Source organism: Phycodurus eques, chromosome 18 (assembly GCF_024500275.1).
Source record: "Phycodurus eques isolate BA_2022a chromosome 18, UOR_Pequ_1.1, whole genome shotgun sequence".
Classification (NCBI taxonomy): Eukaryota; Metazoa; Chordata; class Actinopteri; order Syngnathiformes; family Syngnathidae; genus Phycodurus; species Phycodurus eques.
Window position 1 is genome coordinate 4,665,745 of NC_084542.1, and position 27,968 is coordinate 4,693,712.

A 27,968-nucleotide genomic window follows, 5' to 3' on the forward strand; every position below is an offset into this window, starting at 1 on the left:
TTTGCTAACTATATAATCGCCATTGCATTGGTTTCGTGCGCTCAAATGCGGGTTTATGTCATTTTGGGAAAACAATGACGACAGACGCGCGCACACACATATAGCGGAGATAAGCGCATCTCTCTCCCTCTCGCTCTGCGTGTCAGTCGCCCAGTGCATCACGGCAGTGTGCGTTCAGCAGCAGCATCCTACGCACTTGCACCGTACAACATTACAATACACACAATAACAAAAGAAGGAAGAAAGAACGATAAAAAAAAAAAAAAAAAAAAAGACAAGCTCGTGGCTCGTCTAAGGACGCTTGTCTTTTTTTAATTTATCGCCCTCGCAGTTTTGGACATCTCCAGACGTTAGCTCGGACTTCTCTCTTCCACTCTTCAAGGTAGGAAATGTTATTCCATTATTTATACATATATTTATTATTTATACATGTATTTACTCACATGTTCTTCTTGAATGTTTACCTGCATGATGTAATCTCTACTTCCATTGGAACAACGGGGGATGTTTCACTGACAGTGACATCAATATCACAAAACACACGACCCAGACCATGTAGTCATTGTCTGAGTTGTGCTCACAAAATTTCACATTTGGTCTCTTTGCGTCACGCACTGTTCTGATTCAACAACAAAAGTGAAGCGAATGCTAGACCGCTGCTCAGTATTGTTAGAAATAGTTTACATTGATTATAGCTGTGATCAAGTGTAAGTTGCAACTCTGTGTGCGTGAGTTTGTGCGTGAGCGAGAGAGAGAGAGAGAGAGAGAGAGAGAGAGAGAGAGAGAGAGAGAGAGAGAGGGTGGGGGGGGGGGGTTGTAGTGTTTTTCATATACATCACCCCATCTGCTACTTTTTGCCAATCAGTGCAGGTTTGACCACACCTCCTGGTCTGCTTTCATTATGATGGCACCCTTGCCGATCCTGCATACAACACACACACAGGTACACTGGCACACGGATGCGTAAATATGTTCCTGTTGGACACCGTCCAACTGCATTGTCCAAGCTTATTTTCCTCTCTCAATCAGGGCTCCTTCTGAAGGTCATCCCCTGTGAGCAAATGATGGTAAGGGAGACTGTGTTATGTAATAGCCAGCCTACTGCCTAGCTGAGGGGCCGGTCTGCTGCACTTTGTTCACAAGGGATGTTAGATCGATCTTATCAATATGTTTTCATATCTGCGTACATGCTTACGAATGTGCATCATTGGTTTCCCCTTTTTGTCGAGCCTCAAGGGTTAATACAAAATGCTCTTTAGTCCGGAGTCATCGTGGTGTACTCTGTTGTACTACAAAGTGAACTGGACACTGAAACTCATTTTCGAAACGAAAATGTACATAGAATTATTATTTATGCATGAGGATCTTTTTCTGGTGAGACGGTGTAAAATATTACCAAGCAAGATAGTGGGTGTGTTCAGTGTTTTTGTGCACACAGTTGGACAGAGAAGAAATGTTGGCATTATAGTCATTTGATGCATTTGCAGGTTTATGTTTTCTAGCATTGCAAAACACACTTGAAAACTTTTCACTGCCATGTTTGAGATACAATATATATAGATACACACACACACGCACACACACACACACACACACACACACACACACACACACACACACACACACACACACACACACACACACACACACACAAATAAATAAATACAGTATTTGTTACATTAAAGCTAGAATGAATAGGAATAAACAGGAAATTTACCATTGTGTTGGTATAAATTAACCAAATGGCTATAGATGACCCAACATTAGGTAGCCATTCACAGGAACTACTTTGATGAATTAAAATGGACACCAAATAACTCAACTGCAGTATGTGATTGCGGCCAGCCAGTCAGCAAAGAAAGGTAGTCTTGAACAGGAAAAGGTTTTAGGTTGCCATTAATTCTAACGACAGAAAAGAACATGATATTTTCAAAATTCCTCAGCTAAACTGAAGGAAAAGCTTCTGGAAATTTACCAGAGCATGTCTGAATTTGCAACCAGAATCCAAATTCCACATTCAAGACAATGTTTGAATATCTCCATATTTGTCAGTTGTAATGGAGAGGGGTGGCGGCACAGTGAGCGACTGGTTAGCACATCTGCCTCACAGTTCTGAGGATCGGGGTTCAAATCCCGGTCCCGCCTGTGTGGCGTTTGCATGTTCTCTCCGTGCCTGCGTGGGTTTTCTCCGGGTGCTGCTGTTTCCTCCCACTTCCCAAAAACATGCATGGTAGGTTAATTAAAGACTCAGAAAATGGGTGGATGGATTATTCATTCATTCATCTTCCGTTCCGCTTATCCTCACTTGGGTCGTGGGCGTGCTGGAGCCTATCCCAGCTATCTTCGGGCGAGAGGCGGGGTACACCCTGAACTGGTTGCCAGCCAATCGGAGGGCACACCCTGCATGTTTTTAAGATGTGGGAGGAAACCGGAGTGCCCGGAGAAAACCCACGCAGGCACGGGGAGAAAATGCAAACTCCACACAGGCGGGGCCGGGGATTGAACCCCTCAGAACTGTGAGGCAGACGCTCTAACCAGTCGTCCACCGTGCCGCTGAAGACATGTTTTTTTGTTGTTGTTGATTTTATTTAAAAGGGTTGTGTTTGAGCTCTGGATAGACTCCCTGCCACAACATATACCTCCGAGGGCTGCATCCAGAAAGAGCAAAGGACACAAGGGCCACAATTAAATTATTCGACTTTAATTCATTAAATGCTAAAATTAATCACTCAAGCAATTGGACAGTACAACCCCAATTCCAGTGAAGTTGGGACGTTGTGTTAAACCTAAATGAAAACAGAATACAATGATGTGGAAATCATGTTCAACCTATATTTAATTGAATACACAACAAAGACAAGATATTTAATGTTCAAGCTGATAAACTTTATTGTTTTTAGCAAATAATCATTAACTTAGTTTTTTATGTCTGCAACACATTCCAAAAAAGCTGGGACAGGTGGCAAAAAAGATTGAGAAAGTTGAGGAATGCTCATCAAACACCTGTTTGGAACATCCCACAGGTGAACAGGCTAATTGGAAACATGTGGGTGCCATGAGTGGGTATAAAAGGAGCTTCCCTGAATTCCTCAGTCATTCACAAGCAAAGATGGGGCGAGGTTCACCTCTTTGTGAACAAGTGCGTGAGAAAATAGTCGAACAGTTTAAGGACAATGTTCCTCAACGTACAATTGCAAGGAATTTAAGAATTTCATCATCTACGGTCCATAATATCATCAAAAGGTTCAGAGAATCTGGAGAAATCACTGCATGTAACCGGCAAGGCCGAAAACCAACATTGAATGCCTGTGACTTTCGATCCGTCAGGGGGTACTGCATCAAAAACCGACATCAATGTGTAAAGGATATCACCACATGGGCTCAGGAACACTTCAGAAAACCAATGTCAGTAAATACAGTTCGGCGCTACATCCGTAAGTGCAAAAGCCATTTATCCGGTTTCCTCCCACATTCCAAAAACATGCACGGTAGGTTAATTGAAGACTCTAAATTGCCCGTAGGTGTGAATGTGAGTGCGGATGGTTGTTTGTTTATATGTCCCTGCGATTGGCTGGCAACCAGTAAAGGGTGTACCCTACCTCCTGCCCGATGATAGCTGGGATTGGCTCCAGCGCTCCCGCAACCCTTGTGAGGATAAGAGGCTCAGATAATGGATGGATGGATTGTCAGGTTATTTTTTTTTTGGATACAACAGCTGTCCACAAATCCATCAGATACCAATTTATTTTCTGTTCTTATTCCCTCAAGACAATAACATGTATCTCTGAGTGATTTGTTTGCAATCAGCTCTTCTTAAGTTGTGAACACAAATAAAAAAGAATAAGAGTCTTTATTTGTTCATGTCTAGTTGTGATGACATTCAGCAATTGTCATGGTAATCTGTCATGGTAATCTGTTCATTGGAAGTCTACATAAAATCACATGGCTCATGAGACTCAGTCTTGTTTGGGTGTTTCATTGGTTCAGCATATCCTGCAAATATCCTGCACATTCCGCCGTCCACCAAAATAGCTTCCATTGCTTGTGCAGATGGTAGGCTTTATTGTTGTCAATGAGGGGGTTGCCATGTAACCTGCAGGGATTCCCATAATTTCTATACCATAATTACCACAACAACAAACCCCAAAAATTTTTACTTTTGACTAATTTGTGAATCTTTCCCTCCCAAAAAAATCAAGTTTTTATTTTTATTTTTATTTTTTACCTGTCCTGTTCAGCTGCATGGCCATGCAGAATGGTGGATCTGTATGGCTTTTCTTCTGGAACAGTTTTGCTGTGCAGCAGGGGAGTTTAAAATAATCCCTCTTCTTATTTTTGTATTTTATTTATTTTGATGTTTATTGAAAATGCAGAAAAAGGATTTTCAGGGACAGACAGAGGGACAGAACAGACAAGGCGAATAGGGGTGCGAACCACAGCAGAACAATAGTTGGACAGTCTAGATATTTGACCACAAGTAACGTTACAACAGTCAAATCGTGTTCTTATTTGTGGATGGGAGGGGTACACAAGGTGAGGACATGCAACAACTATCCAAGAGAACAAGATGAGAGAGGACAGGACAGGATGTGGGAAATGAGCAAGACAGTGATACTAATGAGTGGTACGGTGGGATACTTTTTATAGTGTCTAAACACCTGTAACAATCTGTGAGTTGATATCTTAATACAACCCGTGTTATTATTAGTGGTCCCAGCACAAGCAATTAAAGCCTATTGTGTGTTTATGGAACTTATGAGTCAATGAACACCATATCACATGCATGTTCGTCAACTGGTGTACGGCTTTGCTGAGCCGGCACATTGAGGAAAGGTGGGCCTGGCCCCCTCCACCTTTAAGGAGGGGGGGAAGGCAACATATGGTTTTCCACGTACATAATTAAGGGTGTATAAATGTGAAGTGTAGCCTTATGATGATTCAGACAGGAGTCTACTAAATTTAAGAGACAAAACATACATCAAAATGCTAGTCTCTTCAGATCATCTATTATTCATTGTGTTTTTTATATATATATATACTGTAGGAAACTAAGAGACCACAATGCCAAGGATTGGAGAAAGCTATCATAAGGTTAGGACAAAAAAAGGGGGATAAAATAATGCTGCTGAAATGTATGACATTTCTGGCTGAACTGATTTCATTGGTTCTGACTGAGCACTTCTAAATATGAAACAAGCAAATAAAACTCGGACAAGCAGCTGTTCAAAGGAAACAAAAAAGGTGCATGTCTCACAGCTGACCTTATTACTAAACGCAAACACAGCCCAGGACTTTTTTTTCAAACTGAATTATGCCTCCTTAGAGAACCTTTTACAACTTTTTACTTTGGTTGCAGGATCAGAGTTCTCTAGAAATTTCCATTATTACTGCTGATGAGTCACTTTTCTCTTTTTTGTATTGAAAGACAAACATCTTTTGTGTGCGTGCACATGTTTTTGTGCAGGCAAAATGGGGAAACAGAACAGCAAGCTGACCCCCGAGGTGATGGAAGATCTGGTGAAGAATACAGAATTCAATGAACATGAGCTGAAGCAGTGGTACAAGGGTTTCCTTAAGGACTGTCCCACCGGACGGCTTAACCTAGAGGAGTTCCAGCAGCTCTATGTCAAGGTGAGTCACACCTTAATGTTTTGTTTATATTTACATTTTATATACAATAACTAGCTTTCCATTGCACCTACATGTAAATTAGCACATTCTAAAGCTGTAATTTGGTTGAAACTGTTTAAAAGTCAAAGTAGAGCAGTGTGAATGGAAAGTAAAGACATTTAAGTAGAAGAGCCATTATCGACCATACACTTCCACAATGTAATTTACTTCCATTTAGATTTGATAACCACCAATTTAAATCTCTTTGCTCTTTGACTTGGCATTTTGTCCTATCGTCTGTATTGCTACTAGCGCCATCAACCTGCAGGGCGCCGCTGGAAATTCAGCTACTGTGGGTCGAAATCGAAGAAGAAGAAGAGGTGGAAAGCGGGTTCTTCGACAGAAAGACGAGGAAAGCACAGAGCCAAGAACTGAATGCGGAGACTTTGAATGTTGGGACTATGACAGGAAAATCTTGGTTGGTTGGTTGACATGATGATTAGGAGAAAGGTTGATATATTGTGTGTCCAGCTAGACCAGCTAGAAGTTTAGGGGCAGGGTTTAAATTATTTTACCATGGTGTAGATGAGAAGAGAAATGGAGTACAGGTGATTTTAAAGAAAGAGTTGGCTAAGAATGTCTTTGAAGTGAATAGAGTATCAGATCGAGTGATGAGGCTGAAACTAGAAATTGAGGTTGTTATGTATAATGTGATTAGTGGCTATGCCCCACAGGTAGGATGTGACCTAGAGGTGAAAGAGAAATTCTGGAAGGCGCGAGACGAAGTAGTTCTGAGCATCCCGGACAGAGAGAGGCGTGATTGGTACAGATTATAATGGACATGTTGGTGAAGGAAATAGGGGTGATGAAGAAGTGATAGGTAAGTACGGCATCCAGGAAAGGAACTTGGAGGGACAGACGGTGGTAGACTTTGCAAAAAGGATGCAAATGGCTGTAGTGAAAACTTTTTTCCAGAAGAGGCAGGAACATAGGGTGACCTACAAGAGTGGAGGTAGAAGCACGCAGATGGATTACATTTTAGCAGACGATGTAATCTGAAGGAGGTTACCGACTGTAAGGTTGTGGTAGGGGAGAGTGTGGATAGACAGCATATGGTGGTAGTGTGTAAGATGACTCTGGTGGTGGGGAGGAAGATTAGGAAGACAAAGGCAGAGCAGAGAACCATGTGGTGGAAGCTGAGACGGGACGAGTGTTGTGCAGCTTTTCGGGAAGAGGTGAGACAGGCTCTCGGTGGACAGGAGGAGCTTTGAGAAGACTGGACTACTGCAGCCAAGGTGATCAGAGAGGCAGGCAGGAGAGTACTTGCTGTATCTTCTGGCAGGAAAGGAGATAAGGAGACTTGGTGGTGGAACCTCAAAGTACAGGAAATCATACAAGGAAAAAGGTTACCTAAGGAGAAGTGGGACACTGAGGAGAGGTGAAAGGAATACCTTGAGATGCGACATAGGGCAATGGCAGAGGTGGCAAAGGCCAAACAAGAGGCATATGATGACATGTATGCCAGGTTGGACACTAAAGAAGGAGAAAATGATCTATACAGGTTGGCCAGACAGAGGGATAGAGATGAGAAGGATGTGCAGCAGTTTAGGATGATTAAGGGTCGAGATGGAAATATGTTGACTGGTGCCAGTAGTGTGCTAGATAGACGGAAAAAATACTTTGAGGAGTTGATGAATGAGGAAAATGAGAGAGAAGGGAGAGTAGAAGAGGCAAGTGTGGTGGACCAGGAAGTGGCAATGATTAGTAAGGGGGAAGTTAGAAAGGCTTTAAAGAGGATGAAAAATGGAAAGGCAGTTGGTCCTGATGACATTCCTGTGGAGGTATGGAAGCATCTAGGAGAGGTGGCTGTGGAGTTTTGACCATCTTGTTCAATAGAATTCTAGCGCGTGAGAAGATGCCTGAGGAATGGGGGAAAAGTGTGCTGCATGCCCATTTTTAAGAACAAGGCTGATGTGCAGAGCTGTGGGAACTATAGAGGAATAAAGTTGATGAGCCACACAATGAAGTAATGGGAAAGAGTAGTGGCGGCTAGACTCAGGACAGAAGTGAGGGTGTGTCCTTGGAGATGCGCCCAACTGATTGACCCATGAGTGGCCAAAAGTTGGTCTCAACTTATGCCTGCTCAGACCACGTCTAACTGTCAGCGCAGTTGGTCTAACGTGATTTGGGTGAATTTGATCACAGCATAGACAGTCAGATTCTGAGCTCTGCGGACATGTGGTGGATCAAACCCTTAGAACCATTGTAGAAATCAATGTATTCAACACATTATTATTATTATTATTATAGTTGTTGTTGTTATTCTATGTATGTTTTTAAATCATCCCACTCGCCGGCACACTAAGGGGGGCACATGAATGATCGTGGGTGGGGGGCGGTATCTAAGTGGCCACTTCAGATTGCAGATATTTGGGATCTTCTCCCAAGCCAACTTTAGATTATCCACCCATTGAGGTCAGCATGAAGTTCCATATAGAATTACTTTGTGCGCTTCGACCTCCCGGACTCGAGCAAATCAGTTTCTTCTTGGGAAAAATGTGGATGCCTGCGCTAGGCCATGTCAAAGACTGTCAGTGCACTAAAAGCCCGCCACATTTGAAGGGAATGAGAAAAGCCACTTTGATTGGATATGTTTGAAATCGGCTGTGATCACCCCCGTAGCAGCACAGACCTCCTTTTTTTAGATGCGCCACACTGCGCTTGTCAACAAAATTACCAACCCCCGTCAAGGGATTGTTTGAGAAATCCTAATAATAATGCTATTTGTTGGCTGCCTAGCCTTTTTAGAGGAAACTAATCTATATGGAGTGAGAAATGTAAATATACAATTTTAAAAAATGTAATCAAATTACAGCATTACATTTCATGATAAATTGACAAAACAGTTAAATTGGTGTATAATTGGGTAGTTGCATGAGTCTCTTGGATTAAATTTTTTATTTGCATGAGTCTCTTTTATTTTACTTGTGTTTAATCACATAATGTACAATTCTTCGGAGTTCAGATGCCAGCCTGCATTGTGAGTACTGTAAGAATAAGCATTAATCTTTTATCACCGGTGCCAGGAAATGCCAGAGGGTGCTACAGTTACATAAGACCCTCCTGCACGGGCACTGAGGTCACAAGTGCACTTCCTTTAAATGCCAAAGGAGCTCACGGATCAGCTCTCAACCAGAAAAGAAAGAGGTTTTGCGTCATGGCTTTGAATTTTTAAATTGAAAAACTCACAGCCGAGCATCAGAAACCAAGTAAAATGACAATTTCCATTTTGGCCCATTGGTCAAATTAAAATTGTTAAAGTGATTTAAAACGAAACAACACAAAAAATACCTACACAAATGGGATATTGACCACAATTAGTAACTGATAAATGGATTTTAATACAAAGGAAATGGAAATTAAAAAAAACAAAAAGTAGAAGCTCTCACAAGTGGAAAATCTGCACAAAGCCAACGCGGATCTAAACGGGTCGTGTAGACTGCGGGGAAAATCCCATTATTGATGCATCCTATTTTGTTTCCAGGCAACAGTGAATCCATGATATGACTTTATTTAAATCCAGCCAAACAGTCTGCTGTGACCTCACATTAGCAGGACAGATTGTTCCTGTGAAGTGTGAGTGCATTGTGTGTGTGTCTGTGTGTGTGCGTGTGTGTGCATGTGTGTGCTTGTGTGCGTGCGTGTGTGTGTGTATGTGTGTGTGTGTGTGTGTGTGTGGTAGTGCAGGCAGAAGCTCGGGGGTTCATATATTTGGAGCAGTGTTGCTTGAAAGCAGGAAACCACAGGGGGGAAAGTCATGAAAAGTATGCAAGAGTGCATTATCTACAACCCCAATTCCAATGAAGTTGGGACGTTGTGTTAAACATAAATAAAAACAGAATGCAATGATTTGCAAATCATGTTCAACCTATATTTAATTGAATACACTACAAAGACAAGATATTTAATGTTCAAACTGATCATTAATTTAGAATTTTATGGCTGCAACACGTTCCAAAAAAGCTGGGACAGGGTCATGTTTACCATTGTGTTTATCACCTTTTATTTTAACAACATTCAATAATAGATTGGGAACTGAGGACACTAATTGTTGAAGCTTTGTAGTTGGAATTCTTTCCCATTCTTGCTTGAAGTACAGCTTCAGCTGTTTAACAGTCCGGGGTCTCCGTTGTCGTATTTTACGCTTCATAATGCGCCACACGTTTTAAATGGGAGACAGTTCTGGACTGCAGGCAGTCCAGTCTAGTACCCGCACTCTTTTACTACGAAGCCACGGTGTTGTAACACGTGTAGAATGTGGTTTGGCATTGTCTTGCTGAAATAAGCAGGGGTGTCCATGAAAAAGACATTGTTTGGATGGCAGCATATGTTTCTCCAAAACCTGTATGTACCTTTCAGCATTAATGGCGCCTTCACAGATGTGTAAGTAACGACATCCACAATTTCCAAAAACAATTTGAAATGTGGACTTGTCGGACCACAGAACACTTTTCCACTTTGGATCAGTCCATCATAGATGAGCTTGGGCCCAGAGAAGCCGGCGGCGTTTCTGGGTGTTGTTGATAAGTGGCTTTTCCTTTGCATAGTAGAGTTTTCAGTTGCACTTACATTTGTAGCGCTGAACTGTATTTACTGACATTGGTTTTCTGAAGTGTGTAAAGCCCATGTGGGATATCCCCACATGGGCTTTACACATTGATGTCGGTTTTTGATGCAGTGCCGCCTGAGTGATCGAAGGTCACGGGCATTCAATGTTGGTTTTCCGCCTTGCCGCTTATATGCAGTAATTTCTCCAGATTCTCTGAACCTTTTGATGATATTATGGACCATAGATGATGAAATCCCCAAATTCCTTGCAATTGTACGTTGAGGAACATTGTCCTTAAACTGTTGGACTATTTTCTCACGCACTTGTTGACAAAGAGGTGAACCTCGCCCCATCTTTGCTTGTGAATGACTGAGCAATTCAGGGAAGCTCCTTTTATACGCAATCATGGCACACACCTGTTCCCAATTAGCCTGTTCACCTGTGGGACGTTCCAAACAGGTGTTTGATGAGCATTCCTCAACTTTCTCAGTCCTTTTTGCCACCTGTCCCAGCTTTTTTGGAACGTGTTGCAGCCATAAAATTCTAAGTTAATGATTATTTGCTAAAAACAATAAGGTTTATCAGTTTGAACATTCAATATCTTGTCTTTGTAGTGTATTCAATTAAATATAAGTTGAACATGATTTGCAAATCATTGTATTCTATTTTTATTTATGTTGAACACAGCGTCCCAACTTCATTGGAATTGGGGTTGTATTAGTCAGTAGCACTGATGGAGTCATGCAACACAGCAACGAGAGATCAGTTGTGTGATAATGTGAGTGTATGTGTGAGCCCTTGTCCTCTCTGTGCATGCATGTATGAGATTGGCGGACTCACTCGGTTCTTATTTTTCTTCTTTCCACCATGTCCATTTCTGCGCTTTTCCCATCAGCACCGTTCGGTCTGTACAATGACCCTCCCAGCCACGCCGCAAAATACACTGTTAAGGCACCGAGGATGACTAAATGTACTGTTTGGGTTGGTAGACATTCTGTTCTCATATATATTTAATTAATCATTTTGTGCTATGTCACTTAATTCATTCTCCACTGCCTTTGTCGAGGTAATCATCCTTCAGGCTATGCAAAAGCAAAGGGTGGTGAAAGTGGTGTGGAAGGAGTTAGGAGGACTGATGACATTGGTGTAGTATGTGATGCATGACACTCAGGCACATTAATTATAAAATGGTTACTCCATCCATCCATCCATTTTCTGAGCCGCTTCTCTTCACTAGGGTCGCGGGCGTGCTGGAGCCTATCCCAGCTATCATCGGGCAGGAGGCGGGGTACACCCTGACCTGGTTGCCAGCCAATCGCAGGGCACATACAAACAAAAAACCATTCGCACTCACATTCACACCTATGGGCAATTTAGTTTTCAATTAAACCAAGACACATGTTTTGGGGATGTGGGTGTAAACAGGGGTCCATGGTGAGAATCCACGCAAACTTGGGGAAAACATGTTAACTCCACACAAAAATGTTCAAAGTGAGATTGGAACCCAGCTAACCACCATTTCACTGTGCTGCCTCAAACGTTATCTGTGAAAAATTGGAGCTGAGTCTTATCTCATGGTGCATTATCACAAAAGAATTGAACTAGATTTTAAAGTACAGTGCCATTATGCTATTCAGATTGTGAAATAAAAGAGATGGTAGCACAATTTTGAATGTCTATTAGCATGTTTAATTAAAAATGGAATAGCTTATTTAAATGCAAAAGGGAAATCCATTCAGAAGGCAGACTGATGCAAAAATTGTCTGTAGCAAATATGAAATTTGAGGTAATATAAAGTTAATATAAGTATAATATAATGTAAGTTTTTGCTATGTTAAATGACATATTTCAGTTTAATTAAACTATAACCACCATGTCAGAACATTTTAATTATGCATCTCATTAGAGAAGTCATCCATCCATCCATCCATTTTCTGAGACGCTTCTCCTCACTAGGGTCGCGGGCGTGCTGGAGCCTATCCCAGCTGTCATCGGGCAGGAGGCGGGGTACAGCCTGAACTGGTTGCCAGCCAATCGCATGGCACATAGAAACAAACAACCATTCGCACTCACAGTCATGCCTACGGGCAATTTAGAGTCTCCAATTAATGAAACCAGAGTGCCCGGAGAAAACCCACGCAGGCACAGGGAGAACATGCAAACTCCACACAGGCGGGGCCGGGGATTGAACCCGGGTCCTCAGAACTGTGAGGCTGACGCTCTAACCAGTCGGCCACCATGCCGCCTTAGGGAAGTCAAAATAAATAAACTGTTACTTACCAATGTTCAATGTATGATGTGTTTGAAATAATATTAAAGTGGTTTGGAATTATAATTTCTGTTTTAAACTGTCAATGTCGGCAATTCTGAAGAACATGAGTCAGGAGTCAATTACTCGTAGATTTTTGCTATTTGTCTCAGTGCTTGTTGACTTCACTCAACTGGTTTATTATTATTAACTTTTTATTATTATTAACGTTACAAAAATAAATCTGAGCTGTGGTGCTAAATCCTGTTCATGTGAGAATATACTGTAGTTGGATTTTGCAGAAGTATCCTTAAAAAGAAAAAGCTTCACTAATGAATTCTGTGAAAATAATGAACAATAATTTGGACATTGTTATAGGTTCACTGAGGCTTTCACCTGCAGTTCAAACACATGTATTATCAGTACGTTGAAGAAGCTCAATTGATTTGAGTGTGAAGGGTGTGAATGGGCAGGAGATGGATGGATGAATGGATGAATAACATGTCCCAAATGATTTCCAGCTTAATTAATGTGAAAATGTCTTGGTCAGTAACAATGAATGGAAAGTCTGACTTTCAAATTAAGTTGGAGTTATGCAGTGCCATTGTTGACGCCAGTTCAGCCAAAATGGATGGGTGGCTGGTTGTGACAATTCATAAAACGAGGTGCTTATATGTCACAGTGTGTGAAATTTCACATCCCAGACACATCAGCTGCTTTGTAAGCCATTTGGAACGACAGCTGGTGATGTTTCTTGAAACACTGGCATGAAAGACTTTGTCCAAAAGTTTTCCTTTTTGCTTTGATGTTAAACACACGCTCAGAGATTGTTACAAACATGCAAACATGGACACAGACAACGACCAATGTCAGAGAGGTATCCCTTTAACAATACAGTGAACTCCTGCTATATCACTAATTTTTAAGTGATTGTTTTCTTCCAATATGATCAAAACATGAAGTATTAGCTGTATTTTGGTAGTTTTTTAAAAATAATTATTCCTACGTTAAGACTTTATTTGAACACGTAATACTTTGTTTTTATTAAAGTTTACATACACTGGCAGAATTTAATTTATGATGTTATGTGTTGAATTGTATTGAAATAAACAGTTTCCCGATTTAGGGGCTGCATCCTTCTGGGGCTGCATTTGAAGGCTGATTATATCATAACGTAGAGCGAAGGCATAAAAGTTTATTTGAAGGCAGCACCGTTCTGATGTTGAACATTTTTTAGTGCAAAACTCAAAAAGTCCCGCAATTAACCTCACATACAGAAGCTTAGGTAAATCTGTAATTACAATGAGTGTTTCTACTTTTATTATGTAGCTCCAGCTCACACCCCTCATGGGAATTCCATAACAAACAGTCAGGCTACAACACTATAAGCATTCCGTTATGGAGAGTAATTGTAACACAATGTTAACACAACCATGACAAATAGTTAGAAACCACAGACACTTTATTAGTGTTTTGCACTGCATCCCAATGCACTCTGGGCCTTATGAATAATTCAAATGTACTCTAAGGTGAGGTAAGGTGAGGTGACATTAATTAAACATAAACCATTTTTTGTACCTTTAATATATATATATATATTAGGAGTAATATTTAATTACTCCTAATAATCAGATGGCTCATCTAATTTTAAATAACTTCATTCATATACACTTTTGGGTAATTGGTGGAACAGTGACTTAAAAGTTGACCAATGAAAATATACTCAGAAAATACAGGAAGGTGGGACAAACAGAAACACAAGACACAGTGGCGTGAAGCATCCATCCATCCATTTTCTGAACCGCTTACCCTCACAAGGGTCGCAGGAGCGCTGGAGCCTATCCCAGCTGTCATCGGGCAGGAGGCGGTGTACACCCGGAACTGGTTGCCAGCCAATCGCAGGGCACACATAAACAAACAACCATTGGCACCCACATTCACATCTATGGGCAAATTAGAGTCTTCAATGAACCTACCATGCATGTTTTTGGGATGTGGGAGGAAACCGGAGTGCCCGGAGAAAACCCACGCAGGCACGGGGAGAACATGCAAACTCCACGCAGGCGGGGCCGGGATTTGAACTCCGGTCCTCAGAACTGTGAGGCAGATGCTCTAACCAGTCATCCACCGTGCCGCCGGAGTGAAGCAATATTACTAAATATTTCTGGGATTGAAAAGTAATACCATGAGGCAACTAATTGGGCATATTATTAACAACATTTTATTATTAAGGCTTACATTTCTGTGATACTGCAACAAATACTGTACGTGACAATAGTTACAGTACATCAGAAATTAGGCACACATGCAGTCTTACAGTACATATACTCTACATGACATGTACAGTATTATTGATTTACTGTATGCATCATATCAACAATGAAGTAGAAAGTTGAATGACGTGGGGCGCTGTATAAATGATGGAGACACATTATGGACATTCGGAAAATGAATAAGAGGTTGTGTGTTACTGTTGCATCACATGTCACTCTTACGCATGAATTCTCAGTCTACCCTCTCTTGCTTTCGCTCCTCTCTGGCATAGGTTTTGTGCCCGAATAAGCGTGAGAAGGTTAAAAGCTGACGATGCGCATTTAAAAACGTGGTCTCACCTCACTCAAGTTGCTTGTACATGTATGTTGCCAAGCAAATTGCGTCACAAGGAGCGGAGAGTAAACCCCAGGTTTACCTGCCAAACCTGGCAGCCAGGCAATGCGTCACACTCTGCCTGCTGCCCTTCTTGGCTGCCTGTCTGTATCTGATTTAGAACATAGTCAGCACGGCGGAGGCAGGAAACGGCAACGGTGTGAATATTGCACTCGTTTGTCAGGTTGGTATGTTGACGAATACAACTCTCAAGCCAAAAAGGGAAATCTGATGGGAATCATTCACAGTGGGGTTATGTTTTATGAGTTTAAGGTTAAAAAAAAACGGTCAAATGTGCACACAGCTTCCTTCTTTCATCTATTTCTTTGTAAATCTACCCATTTACAGTATATCAGATGAATAAAATGTGTTCTATAGAATTTGTTTCCACATTCAGTAGCGGCATCTGCAGTTGTCCTTTTCACTCCATATGCAGTCTATTTTATTAACAAGAGACAAATTTCAGTGTCAGGTTTGCACCAAATTCCTCTGAAATGATCTGTAATCTATTTAACAGGGGCATCTACAGTATACGTTCCATCCATTTTCCGCTTTTCCTCATTCGGGTCACAGGTGAGCTGGAGCCTTTCCTAACCTACTTTGGGCGAGAGGCCAGGTAAACTCAGAACTGGTCATCAGTCAATAATAGGGCACATATAGACAAATGAACATTCACACTCATATTTACACCTATAACCATTTAACTCCACACAGAACCTCAGAACTGTGAAACAAGCTTGCTAACCAATACTGTTAAAGTTACACTTTTACAGTTACATTTATAGCATTTATTCTAGTATCTTGGACACCGGGGCCTATTTCTGCCACTAGCTTGCAAGTCGGGCTACCCGTTATTTCATACACTGTTGGACTAGAGCCAAAATGCCCATTAATTATGATAAGTAAGGCAATAATGAGTACGAGTCAGAGACCCTTCAAGGCATTGTTATGGTGGGCATGCATGAGCGCTAATGAAACAGTCCTCAGTGGTCTTTATCGAAATAAGATAAATTGTGAGATGTATAGTGCTATATTCTCTGCTCACTTTCAGCCAAATGCTCCAAAACTAACATGATGGCATTTCACAGTGCAGGTGGATAATTTGCTTCTGTTCAAGTACAATGAAATCCCATTTTTATTATTTCAAATTTGTCGTGAGTTAAGGAAAAGTCATCAAAACTGTCATACCTGTAAATCTGATTGCTGGTGCACAAACAAAATGTTAATTGCACATATAAATAGGTGAAAAATGTGGTTGTGAACTAATTACTCCAAGACAGTTCAGCATGTCTGCAGAATTTGAGCATAAGAACTGAGCATATTGGAGTGTGTTTGCATTTGTGTGTGTGTTTACACACGTGTTTGTGTGAAGACCCTGAAGCCTTGGAAGCAGTGGCAACAATAGCAGTGTGCTGGCTGAGTTTCAGCCTGTGCCTTGCGTGTCACTGAGGGTTTATGTAAGAGTGAACGCAGGCTCAGTCCCTCTCACGCAGACCCACTCGAACACATACACTACAATGACACACTGTAAATACCCCAGCAATTGATTATGCATGTGCTGTATTCCCACGCTCTTTCCCTGCCAAGAATCCATGCAAAAAAAAATGTAACAACCAAGCAGTGACAGCCAGTGCAGTCAGCCTGAGGTCCCTCACTGCACCTGACAACGTTTGTAAAGTGATGCATGAGACTAAGGCATTATTTACGCAGCCCTCTGGTTACAGACAAGACTGACAGAAAGCAAAGAAAACAACTGATGGTTGGAGGGTGATTCATTTTGTAGCAAAGACAAAGTACACGCATCCAGTGGCTTAAGGGTAAACTTTAGACGTCTTCAACTTTTGAGCTAGGCCTGTCACGATATTTCACACAGTGAGCTGACAGAGTTGGACGGCTGTGTCATTAGCCACTAGTGAGCTCATGGCATGCTGGTGGGACTGGTACACGCTTGCCAGTGTTGGCTCCGTCCACTCCACCACAGCGTTGCTCTATTTGCAGTGTGTAGATTCAGACAACTGAGACACTAAAGAGAAAGTTAACTGTTTGTTGTGTTCGCTAGCCCGGCCGTGAGCTAACGAGCTAGCGAATTAAGGAGCTAAACAGTTCACTCCACCGCAGCAATGTCCTTTAAAACGTCGCTGCCTCTCCGAGTTGTTGTGTGTTAGTCCCCAATTAACACAAACATGGGAATGTTAACTGTTTATCAAGCATAACCTCAGTGGCACACGTTATTCAGCCAGCAATTGACTACAGCCAGCGTCAAAGTATAGTTGATGGAAGGGCTTGTCTTCAGCGGACCAACCACACAGTAGCCGGGTTTACATGGAGACTTTTTTGTCATTCCGATTGAAATCCTTCTGGTCAACTGTTTACATGTGACGTGATCTATTCCGATCGGGTATATACAGTACGTGTACTGTTTCTGAAATCGTCCAGTCACTCACTACTCCCTACTCACCATGTAGGGTTGCACTATATAGTGAGCTCATTCATTAACAGCTTTTAGACACTACACGGCGCTCTGCTAATGATGTCACAGCTGCCGCACAATAACAAAGTAGGCTGTTGCGGTTGGTTAAAAAAACGCAGACGCATTGTATTACGGTGAGTGACCATCAGTTGGTCTTTTGCTACTACTTTTTCCTATGCTTTGTGGGAAATTTCGAGTGTACTATATAGGGCATTGAATTTGATCACTAAGCACTCTGACACCACTACAAAATGGCGTAACCACTATATCGTGCACTATATAGTGGTTAGTGAGTGATTTCGGACACAGCCACGATGTGCGCTACATTTAATTGGAGCAGCTGCATGACGCGCACACTTCATCGTGAACGTCACGACAATTATCACAATGGAGGTTATTTAAAAAAAAAAAACAAAGTAAAGACAAACTTGGGTTACTTTCTGCTATAACGCGGGTCCAGCCAGACCTATGTAACAAGTGTAATGTAAAGACAATCAAAGCACTCGTGGAGGCAGCACTACATCCACGAGTGTGTTTGTGGCGCATGGACACATCATCCGTATTTTGTCACGGAAATCACTAAACGCTGACTCGTTACGGCCGTAACATCAATTGTTTCGGATATTGGAGGCAAAAAAATCCAGCATCCAACATTACCAGCCAGTATGGCGCTGTGACTGGCCACCGTGATGTAAAGTTCATCAATGAATTCAATGAAATCAACACTATATTGTTTGAAAAAAGGAGAGGAAAAAAAACTGGTTGGGAGCGCGCTATTTTATTATGCCCCCCGGCTGCCAAGCCGCGGAGGCGAAAGCTCTCTTTGAGTCTTGTGTCAACGCATTGTAAGTCACTAATAATCGCCTTCAGGTTAGCGAAAAAAACTTCACTTCATAACCAAGCGTCTTAGACGTATCGTTTACGTTATCATGAAGGGAGGGCGAGGAGTGGCTAAGAAAATACGAAAAAGCGTGATGCTAATTGCTAAGCTATCGTGTCATGAAGTCGCAATACACCCAAATAAGTGATTGGGTGATACATTACACTTGTTACATAGGTCTGGCTGGAACCGCGTTATAGCAGAAAGTAACCCAAGTTTGAACAACAAAATAACAAGCCAATTAATACCAGTCTGGAGATATAAATGTAGAATAATTCACGGCCTCTGAACCGGAAATGAATTAATACGTCACTGGAGATCAAATTCAGACACATTTGGACAAATTGTTCTGGAAGTAAATTTCTATAGGTTGGCAGCTCTGCATCACCAAACACAAATAGACACTGCCCACGTCAACAACTTCACTGAGCCATCAAGTATACACCACCTATCATAGGCTAACACTGATAGCTAATGCTAAGCTGCGCATCCAACAAATCGCAAAGCAGCTCTGCTTACCTTTTGGCTTTGGCATTGTACGTAGGGGTGTCAAAGCCGTGAGGGATATGTGTATTTTTGCATTATAGTCCAACATCTTGATTCCAGCCATCGCTTGAAAGTGGCTCTGGATATTTTCCCAACCTAACTTGCCATGTCATGAGCAGAGAAACTCAGTGTTCAGGAACACAGTCATCACACTTTCCTTTCCACTTTTGTTAATGTATTTCAACACGTTCCTTAATTATTGACAACAATCAAGCAAGAGATGAAGTGGAACCTCAAACACAATACATTAGTTTGTACAAGACAAGCACAGTGAAGGGAGGAAATTTTAATCGTTTTAAATTGGAGATCAGTTTCATTTGTGAGGGATTTTTTTTTTTTTTTTTTTTTTTTACAGTTTGGCTCCATCTGATCCTTTTTAGTTTCTAGATAACTGCTGTCGAATATAATCCAGTTACATGCAATCTGCAACTCCCCAAACTGCAACAGAATGCGCATAAAATAACTAAATCGCCCAGTTTTAAATCCTGACCCTTGCAAGCTCATCACTGGAAGCTTTTAAGCTGCAAGATGTCTGTCCAGCTTAGCTGTTATCTGAAGAGCAGCAAGCAAACACAAATGTGGATCTGGGGGTTGCTGCTAAGGGGGTTATTTTCAACCCAAACTTGCTAAATCCTTTTCTCACTTCTTGATGAGCTTCTTTGTGCTATTCCACCAGTGTGGGTGCTCCATCGTGGACTGAATTATGCATCTGTTCTTCGACGTTGCATCCAGTCTGTAAGAAATGGCTTTCTCTGAAGTGCAACTCGTTAAGTGTCTCCTCCTTTCCCTTCTCTGCCAATCAAATTGTCTGGATGAGCACCAGTGCCAGCTTGCTGCCTGATTAGAGAGGCTTTAATGTTCTGCTTAACAACAGTGTGTGTATGTGTTTTTTGTGTGTGTTCTTCAGACTGGCCTGTGCCAGGCTCACACGAACCACTGATGTTCTCTCATCAAGCCAGCTGTGCCTGTAGAAAGCCTGACATTCAACTTGTAAGCCCGACCTCATCACACAACCATGAACTACAACCACAGGATAGGGATGAGACTTAATGGAGATGGTAACCACTTAAGCGGGGTTCACAAATATTGATTTTTAACATATTAATTTATTTTTAAAATGTGAGAGCCCACATATGACGAGAGAAAAAACAAGTCTGTGTCTGTGTTTACTGCCCTTATAGTGCGTGGTGGACTCGAGATGACCAACACAGCACACCAAACACGTAACAATATCTCAGCCGTTGATCATGAGTCTCCCCTCCCAAACCAGAAGCCATGACTGACCTATGAGAGGCAGCATTGAGCTACAGGGCATCCAGAAAATAAATCAATAAATAAAAAGAGTAGAAATAGAGAAAGAAGCTAGGCTAACTGTTATCTTATCTGGTAACTTCATTGCATGAACTCTTCTTGTCATTTTTACTGTGGTGAATGACTTGGAAGTGATGTTATACAACGAGTCAACACAATCGGTTGCTCCTCTCTTTGCAGCAACAATCTTCATGTCGCTTCTTTAATTGGCTATCGTTCAGTTTTACATCACAATCATGGAGTCCGTGGCTTGGCCAAACTCATGGTTGACCACACATATGTTTTCGCGATTGTAAATATTAAACAGGTTTCAACAAATTGACAATTGTCACCCCGACTATTTTTTAGAGCAGATCAGAAAGGAAAAATGACTCTCAACACACCCCACGCCACAGAATAATTGTTCAGAATGATCTTTTAGAGACATCCAAGAATCTGGCATTTCTTGACTTTGATCATGGGGGTTGCAAAGCACGCCATGATTATTGGTATGTGTGTATCCTGCTTTAGTTATGCCTCACACAAAACCCACCATAAGTGTTTTGGATGTGCACAGGTCTCAAGGTTTGGTAGCTCGCAACCGGTCTTTACGGTTATGGAGAACCCAACATAAAGGTTCAATAAAGAGTATGGGGATAGTACTTATCACATTCTGGTTGAATGCCTGACTTCCCGGAGGCATGGGAAAAAAATGTGTCATCAGCCCGTAGAAATGCATCAGCCCTTAAAAATGCCATTTTTTTTCCACACCAGGAGCCTGGGTAACACACTTGCATGTGATGAAAGCCATGATCCAGGGGGATGCAATTAGCTGTGTAAACTGGTCAGGAGGTATCCACATGTATGACAGAAAGTACCCATGCGCCAACACTGCCTCTTCAGCCTCATGTTCTGATGTTATTGTCCCTGTATTAGCAAAGCCAATATCTCTTTGTGCCTCGCCTCAGATTCTAGCATCTGCCTTTAGAGGGCCAACTCCCTCAGTTGTTTCGGGAATATAATGTCAACATTGTCTTTACTTCTTCAATGCTACATGCATGGGGTTCCACAGAGAGAGTATTGCCGTTCGTGTTTTGCGTGCATGTCAAGTGCTGTGCGCATGGCAGACTTAGGGGGCGAAAGTGAGACATACAGTACTCCTGTCTTGGGGTCTGCATACAAAGTAGGCCTAAGTGTGGAGTACTTTTGTATGACTGTGTGTCTTACTGTCATCGCAAAGCAAACAGTCATGCTGACTTACTTCGGGCATACAAAAGAAATACGCGTCCAGTATGCAGTGCATATGATTTTTTTGCAGGACCCATAGAATTTGCATGATAGATCTCCATGGCCGGACCTCACATGGTGATGGAAACAGACAGGTGTTGCGCAAGCATCAAGTACAGTTTTCCCCAATTTTCCACCATAGACCGCCTGTAGAGTCATGTACAGTGGGTTTTCAGTGAGGCGCTAGGCCTTAGGCCCGACTGTTTTCTTTTTCCTTTAATTAATCCATTATCTGACTGGTAACTGTTCCTATAGTTGATCAAGGAAATGTGGTCAAATGCTCACGCCTATTTAAAATAATATTCCTGTGCAATCTGCTGCTACTTTGTGCTTCTAAAAGTCAAACTATTCCATTTGCGAAAATATTACAGTCTCATGCCCCCCCCCCCCCCACCCTCTCGTCCCACTTTTTTTTTCTCTCTCTCTCGCTCTCTCTTTTATGATTTTACATAACACAATGTGTTTCATAACTTTGCAGATTCTTAACCCTTTAAGAAAGATTGCTTCCTTTTCCCTCCTTCATCTCCGCTTTCATCCGCACGCCAACCCAACCCCACATCTCCTGCTGTTCCCTCTTCCATGGTTTGGCAGCATGAGGAGAGGCAGGTCCTTGTCGTGTGTTGTTAGGAGAGTGTGAGGCAGTCACTTACTTCTTCATTGGGCTTTTCTTCACAAATCAGTGGGTTGTCTCCTAAACAGAGCTGTCACACTCCCTCATACTTCTTCTGTAAAATATAGTCAACCGGACACAACATGAGGTTCACGTGTCCACTCTGCTCAGAGCGAATACACGAGGTGTAAATTGTGCCTCGACAAAAAATAATAATGCTCAGATTTGATTGACGCTGTCAGAGAGGTATTTAATTTAACAGTGATTTTTAATTGTGGTTGCATTTGCAGTAGTGTTGGTAGTTTAAAATCAAATTGTTGGCAACTGATGTGGGTTGGAACAAAATTGTAGCATTCAAATTTTAACTCACAAGAACTGATGCTACTACATTTTCACGTGTAACATTTGGCAATGCAGACTACCAGTATAAATTCTTGGCTCACCATTGAGAAAAGTAATATCTGTCTGACAGTGCCCATGAAAACACGGAATCATTATCTTTATATAGGCAGATTTTGATACAGCTCTTGTATTGGATTTCATTTGACCCTGCAGATCTTTCTCTTCCTGCTGTCGTGACTCCAAACAGTGCTGGCACAGTTGCGCTCAGGCGAGACTAGTCCAGTGTCCTTGTCGTGTTCCTTGTAGCATTAGAGTGTCTGCTACACACACAAGCAAGGACACAGCGTGGAATGGTCTGGGGAAAAAAGTACACACACCTCCATTTACTAAATGCGGAGAACAGAAGGAGCCGTTATTAGAGTAGGAAGCTTAAGTTTGATGTAATTCATATCTGGAAGCTCCAGTTGATGGAAATACACCTACAGGGCTTGAGTTTTGCACGACATGAGATTTCAGTCAAACAAGTCAGATGGACAAGAATGTTCAGCCTCGGTGGGCATATGCGCTCTACTGAGTGCTTTTGTAGTTCATCTGTCATTCCAGGCTACAACAGCCAATAAAGTCAGTTAGTGTTGAGGTATTGTTGAAAACTACCAGTGAATTGTTGACCGAGCCAGCTAATGGATTTTAATTAGTCTGAAGTACCTTGGGATTTTTTAAGAGGCCCTGTCTCATGCAAGTGACCTGGCCCCCATCCCGCCCCAATGGCGAGTTCAACTTCTGTTACCATGACAAACCAGGGCACACACGCTTTATTATGAAGGAATAACGCAGTCTTCGCTCGCAAATAATTGTTCAACGTCTTAGCCTTTTCACATTTTATAGCAGAGGTGTCAAACTCGAGGCCCGGGGACCACATCTTTTTACTCTCTTTGGAGCCGTACTGATGGCTAATTTAAAATAAAAAACAACCTGCAATTCATGACACACAAAGCAGGTGAGGTTGACAGTGTGCAAGAAAACTGAGGCTTCTGTGTCCTTTCCAAGACTGTTCGTGAACCGAAGCAAAATGCATGAACCAAGCCAATTTTTCTCAAAAATGTTCGTGAACCGTGTTGTTGGGCAACTGTGGCATTCGCTAACTTAGGTTCTCCTATAAATTGAACAAAAAGCCGCATTTCTAGCAATCAATACATGTTATATTCCTTAACAAAAGCTGTAAAACTATCCATCCATCCATTTTCAACACCGCTTATCCTAGTTAGGGTCACAGGGCGGTGGAGCCTATCCCAGCTGACTTCGGACGAAAGGCGGACTACACCCTGAACTGGTCGCCAGTCAGTCGCAGGGCACATATAGACACGGACAACCATGCGCACTCACATTCACACCGTCACTGAGTGGGAACGGAACCCACGCTGCCTGCACCAAAGGCCGGCGAGTATACCACTACACCATCAGTGACTAATTAATTTCTATTCAACTCTATCACTTTTGGGCACACTTGATTTGGGGTGCCAAAACCAGTGGTGCACCCGAATGATACCTAAAGGGTGGCTGAAAATTAACTTTTTTGTCTCAATGTGCAAATACTATATTGTGTTGTTGTGCACTTGACCAAAAATATGACAAAATATAACATATCCTCTATAATGTCAACTAGATTTTAATTAACACATTCAATTTTGAGCTTAAGCGAAAAGTGTATTTTAACATTCACCTTTTTTTTCTCCTTTTTCCCGGTAGTTCTTCCCTTACGGTGATGCGTCCAAGTTCGCCCAGCACGCCTTTAGAACTTTCGACAAGAACAGCGATGGCACCATCGACTTCAGAGAGTTCATCTGTGCGTTGTCCATCACGTCACGGGGCAGCTTTGAGCAGAAGCTCAACTGGGCCTTCAACATGTACGACCTGGATGGAGATGGCAAGATAACACGGGTGGAGATGCTGGAAATCATCGAGGTAGGAAGACGATATCTTGAAGGGAAATGAACTAGCTTTATGTCTAACGTGCACCACACACATGCACTGTACAACTGTTAAATAACATATACATGCTGGATGTTGCAATGAAATGTAAATTCCAAATTAGAATACAGTTGACCCCTCTATTCACAGGGGATAGGGACAGTGAATTGCGAAAATCTGTTATTTGACGGCCATTATAATTGCATTTAAATTATTATATTTTTAACCCAAAACATTCTTGAATAATCAAGGATAAACCGCCAATACGTTTGTCTGGGGTTGCCCCCCCACTCCCAAAAAAAAAACAAAAAAAACAAAGAAACACAGAGAAAATAAGAAAAACTTATATAAAGGAAAAACATCTGCGAATAGGTGAATCTGCGGATACCGAACTGCAAGCATGTAGGGGTCCACTGTAGATAAAAAGGACAGTGGCTTGGAATAAGGTGTGCAGGAGTCCTCCGTTCCCGATTTTCTCGACATACAGCAATTCTAGGTTACGAATGGCACGCAATAAACTAGTTTGCGCAGCGGCACATGAATATGCCATCACGCGGCACAAGAAGGCAAGCTCAGTTACCGGTTCCTCGCACACACAAAACTGCACTTAACTCATGTACGCCAATTTCGTTCTTTGCTATGGAGACATTATGTGAAACTATGGAGTCACTGACAAAGAGACACTTAGACAAGAGATAAACAAGGGAGACTGTCGGTATGAGTCATCATATTAGCCTGCTGGATATCTTGGATCTTGCTGACCAATTCACACATTTCCTTCCAGCCTTGGGCTTTTTTTTTTTTTTTTTTGTCTGGGAGCTCCAAAAAGAGGCAAGGGGAAAATCAGGGAGGTGTGAACCAATCAAACCGTGTGAGTTTTCATTGTCCTGGAACGCCTCCCACAGGGCGGCGGCGTAACAGCAGTTGTTCATGGTGCACTTGAAGAACTTGGGTAAAAGAGGGACAATCTACATTAATATACAACATAGGGCAAATTATTAGACTTCAAGGTGACTGTACCTTTTCCTGTGCGAATGACTCAATACGATGTAGGACTATTTGATTATTTTAGCATAATCTTAATGATACGTTTCCGCAAGATACAGTATGTTGGCTATGCTTCCAACTTTGTAGAAACAGTTTGGGGACGCCCCTTCACAGTTCTAGCGCGGCTCTGTTGCAGGGCTCAAACCGAGGTCCATAAAGACATGCTTGGAGCAGTCTGCTCTGATGTAGAAGAATGTAAGACCTCAACCCCAATAAACAACTTTGGAATGAACTAGCCGACTGGTTAGAGCGTCAGCCTCACAGTTGTGAGGACCCGGGTTCAATCCCCGGCCCCGCCTGTGTGGAGTTTGCATGTTCTCCCCGTGCCTGCGTGGGTTTTCTCCGGGCACTCCGGTTTCCTCCCACATCCCAAAAACATGCATGAATTGGAGACTCTAAATTGCCCGTAGGCATGACTGTGAGTGCGAATGGTTGTTTGTTTCTCTGTGCCCTGCGATTGGCTGGCAACCAGTTCAGGGTGTACCCCGCCTCCTGCCCGATGACAGCTGGGATAGGCTCCAGCACGCCCGCGACCCTGGTGAGCAGAAGCGGCTCAGAAAATGGATGGATGGATGGAATGAACTAGAACATCCTGTAGATCAGACTACACTCTGGAATCTCTGAAGTTGTTCAGTATCTGTTCCGAAGTTACAGACCCAAGGATGGAAATACTGTAATCCATTCCAGAGTCATATATATTGTTATAAAACTTTAATTAATCATACAGATATTCAAAGTAGCATTTTAAAATGAATCAACTGGCACAAGTGTCCAAATAGCTGAGGTCCCGTGAGGTATCTTTTGCTGTATCTCTTGATCTGTACCACGGGACATGCTGACATCTCGGGCGGCAGTTTGAAGTCTTTAAATAAGACTTAGAAGCCATGTTTTCACTGTTTTGCTTACATTTTGAAAGCCTCAAGGGGCGTTCAACTTTGGGCATCGACTCCATTTACTTTCGTTCTTTTTTTGGTTTGGTCTCCTCTTGCATAATGCTTGGCGGGCTGGCTTTCGTCATCTTAAAAAGCGATTCCCTGGAAAGACAAAAAAAAAAAGCATTTTAACTTGTACTAAAATAAATAAATAAAACTAAGTCAGAAATGGAAAACAGTAAGAATGAATTTTGTCTGTCAAATACAATACCTATTTTAATAACTCCGGTGCTTGCAACTTGGTTGCTACTTGTGCGGCACGGTGGGTGACTGGTTAGCACATCTGCCTCACAGTTCTGAGGACTGGGGTTCAAATCCCGGCCTCACCTGTGTGGAGTTTGCATGTTCTCCCCGTGCCTGGGTGGGTTTTCTCCGGGCACTCCACTTTCCTCCCACATCCCAAAAAACATGCATGGTAGGTTGGTGTGAATAACCCGTAGGTGTGAATGTGAGTGCGAATGGTTGTTTGTTTCTATGTGCCCTGCGATTGGCTGGCAACCAGTTCAGGGTGTAGCCAGCCTCGTGCCCGATGATAGCCGGGATAGGCTCCAGCGCTTCCGTGACGCTTGTGAGGATGAGATAATGGATGGATGGATGCTGTCAAAACAACATTTTCCCATAACTTTGCTAACGTTCTGATCTAACATAAAAATGCTAATTAGCTGTTAATAACAACTGAAAACTACACCTTACTTTTATTGCAGGGCATGCCACATTTGTCACAAATAATTCTTGTAACCGACAACATCATAGGATTCTCTAAAATAGGGCCATGAATTGGAAATCTCTTGCTTCTACGAATCTGTTGACATCATCATTAATGCTGCGTGGTTCACGTTCCTCCATGTAACTGCTGTCTTGTTTTTGTTCTGCCAAACAAGATCTAAGTTCATACAGATACCTGAAAAACTACTTATGTAAAGTCAAAAAAATATTTGTACGTACTTAGTTACTTCCCGCCACTGTGCAGACACCTCACTATTTGTATACAAGCAATTCAAAAGAACATTTTCCATTATACAGTATGTCCCCTTTAAGTGAATTATTCATTACAGAGAGCTATGCAGACAGAAAAACAAATTCACATGGAAACTGTCTCCTCTTTTGTCTTCATTCTTGCAGGCCATCTACAAAATGGTGGGCACGGTGATCATGATGAAAATGAATGAGGACGGTCTGACGCCCCAGCAGCGAGTGGACAAGATCTTTTCCAAGATGGATAAGAACAACGATGACCAGATCTCGCTGGAGGAGTTCAAAGAGGCGGCCAAGAGTGACCCCTCCATCGTATTACTCCTGCAGTGTGACCTCCAGAAATAAGGTGAAGGCTGAGCGGAGCAACCCAGACCAGACAACACCGCCGCTCCTCCCACAGACTGCAAAGAAAGAATTTCATGTTCCATTCAGTTTGCAGCTATTTCCACTGAACAACTACAGAAAAAAAAAAAAAAAAAATGCTTGGACAACCTTTCAATGGATCTTG

At 42.2% G+C, this 27,968-nt stretch overlaps 1 protein-coding gene across 2 annotated transcripts; it reads left to right on the top strand.

Moving 5' to 3' along the window:
- On the top strand, nt 1-27,942 carry vsnl1a (visinin-like 1a). 2 transcript variants are annotated; one of them, XM_061704360.1, is made up of 4 exons: nt 1-382; nt 5,465-5,631; nt 24,285-24,500; nt 27,608-27,942. In XM_061704360.1, exons 2-4 carry the CDS (start codon nt 5,470-5,472, stop codon nt 27,803-27,805), a joined length of 576 nt encoding a protein of 191 aa, XP_061560344.1. In that variant the 5' UTR covers nt 1-382; nt 5,465-5,469; the 3' UTR covers nt 27,806-27,942. The 2 variants fall into 2 exon arrangements, with proteins under 2 accessions (XP_061560344.1, XP_061560345.1); XM_061704361.1 differs by lacking the exon at nt 1-382 and adding an exon at nt 19,917-19,999 and having other exon boundaries at nt 5,542-5,631.
- The last annotated feature ends 26 nt before the right edge of the window (nt 27,943-27,968 follow it).

Bases quoted from the DNA above. Each gene is read 5' to 3' on its own strand.
- vsnl1a (XM_061704360.1), top strand. From the start codon at position 5,470: ATGGGGAAACAGAACAGCAAGCTGACCCCCGAGGTGATGGAAGATCTG. The intron at 5,632-24,284 runs GTGAGTCACACC...TTTTCCCGGTAG, and splicing joins TCCAGCAGCTCTATGTCAAG to TTCTTCCCTTACGGTGATGC. The intron at 24,501-27,607 runs GTAGGAAGACGA...TCATTCTTGCAG, and splicing joins AGATGCTGGAAATCATCGAG to GCCATCTACAAAATGGTGGG.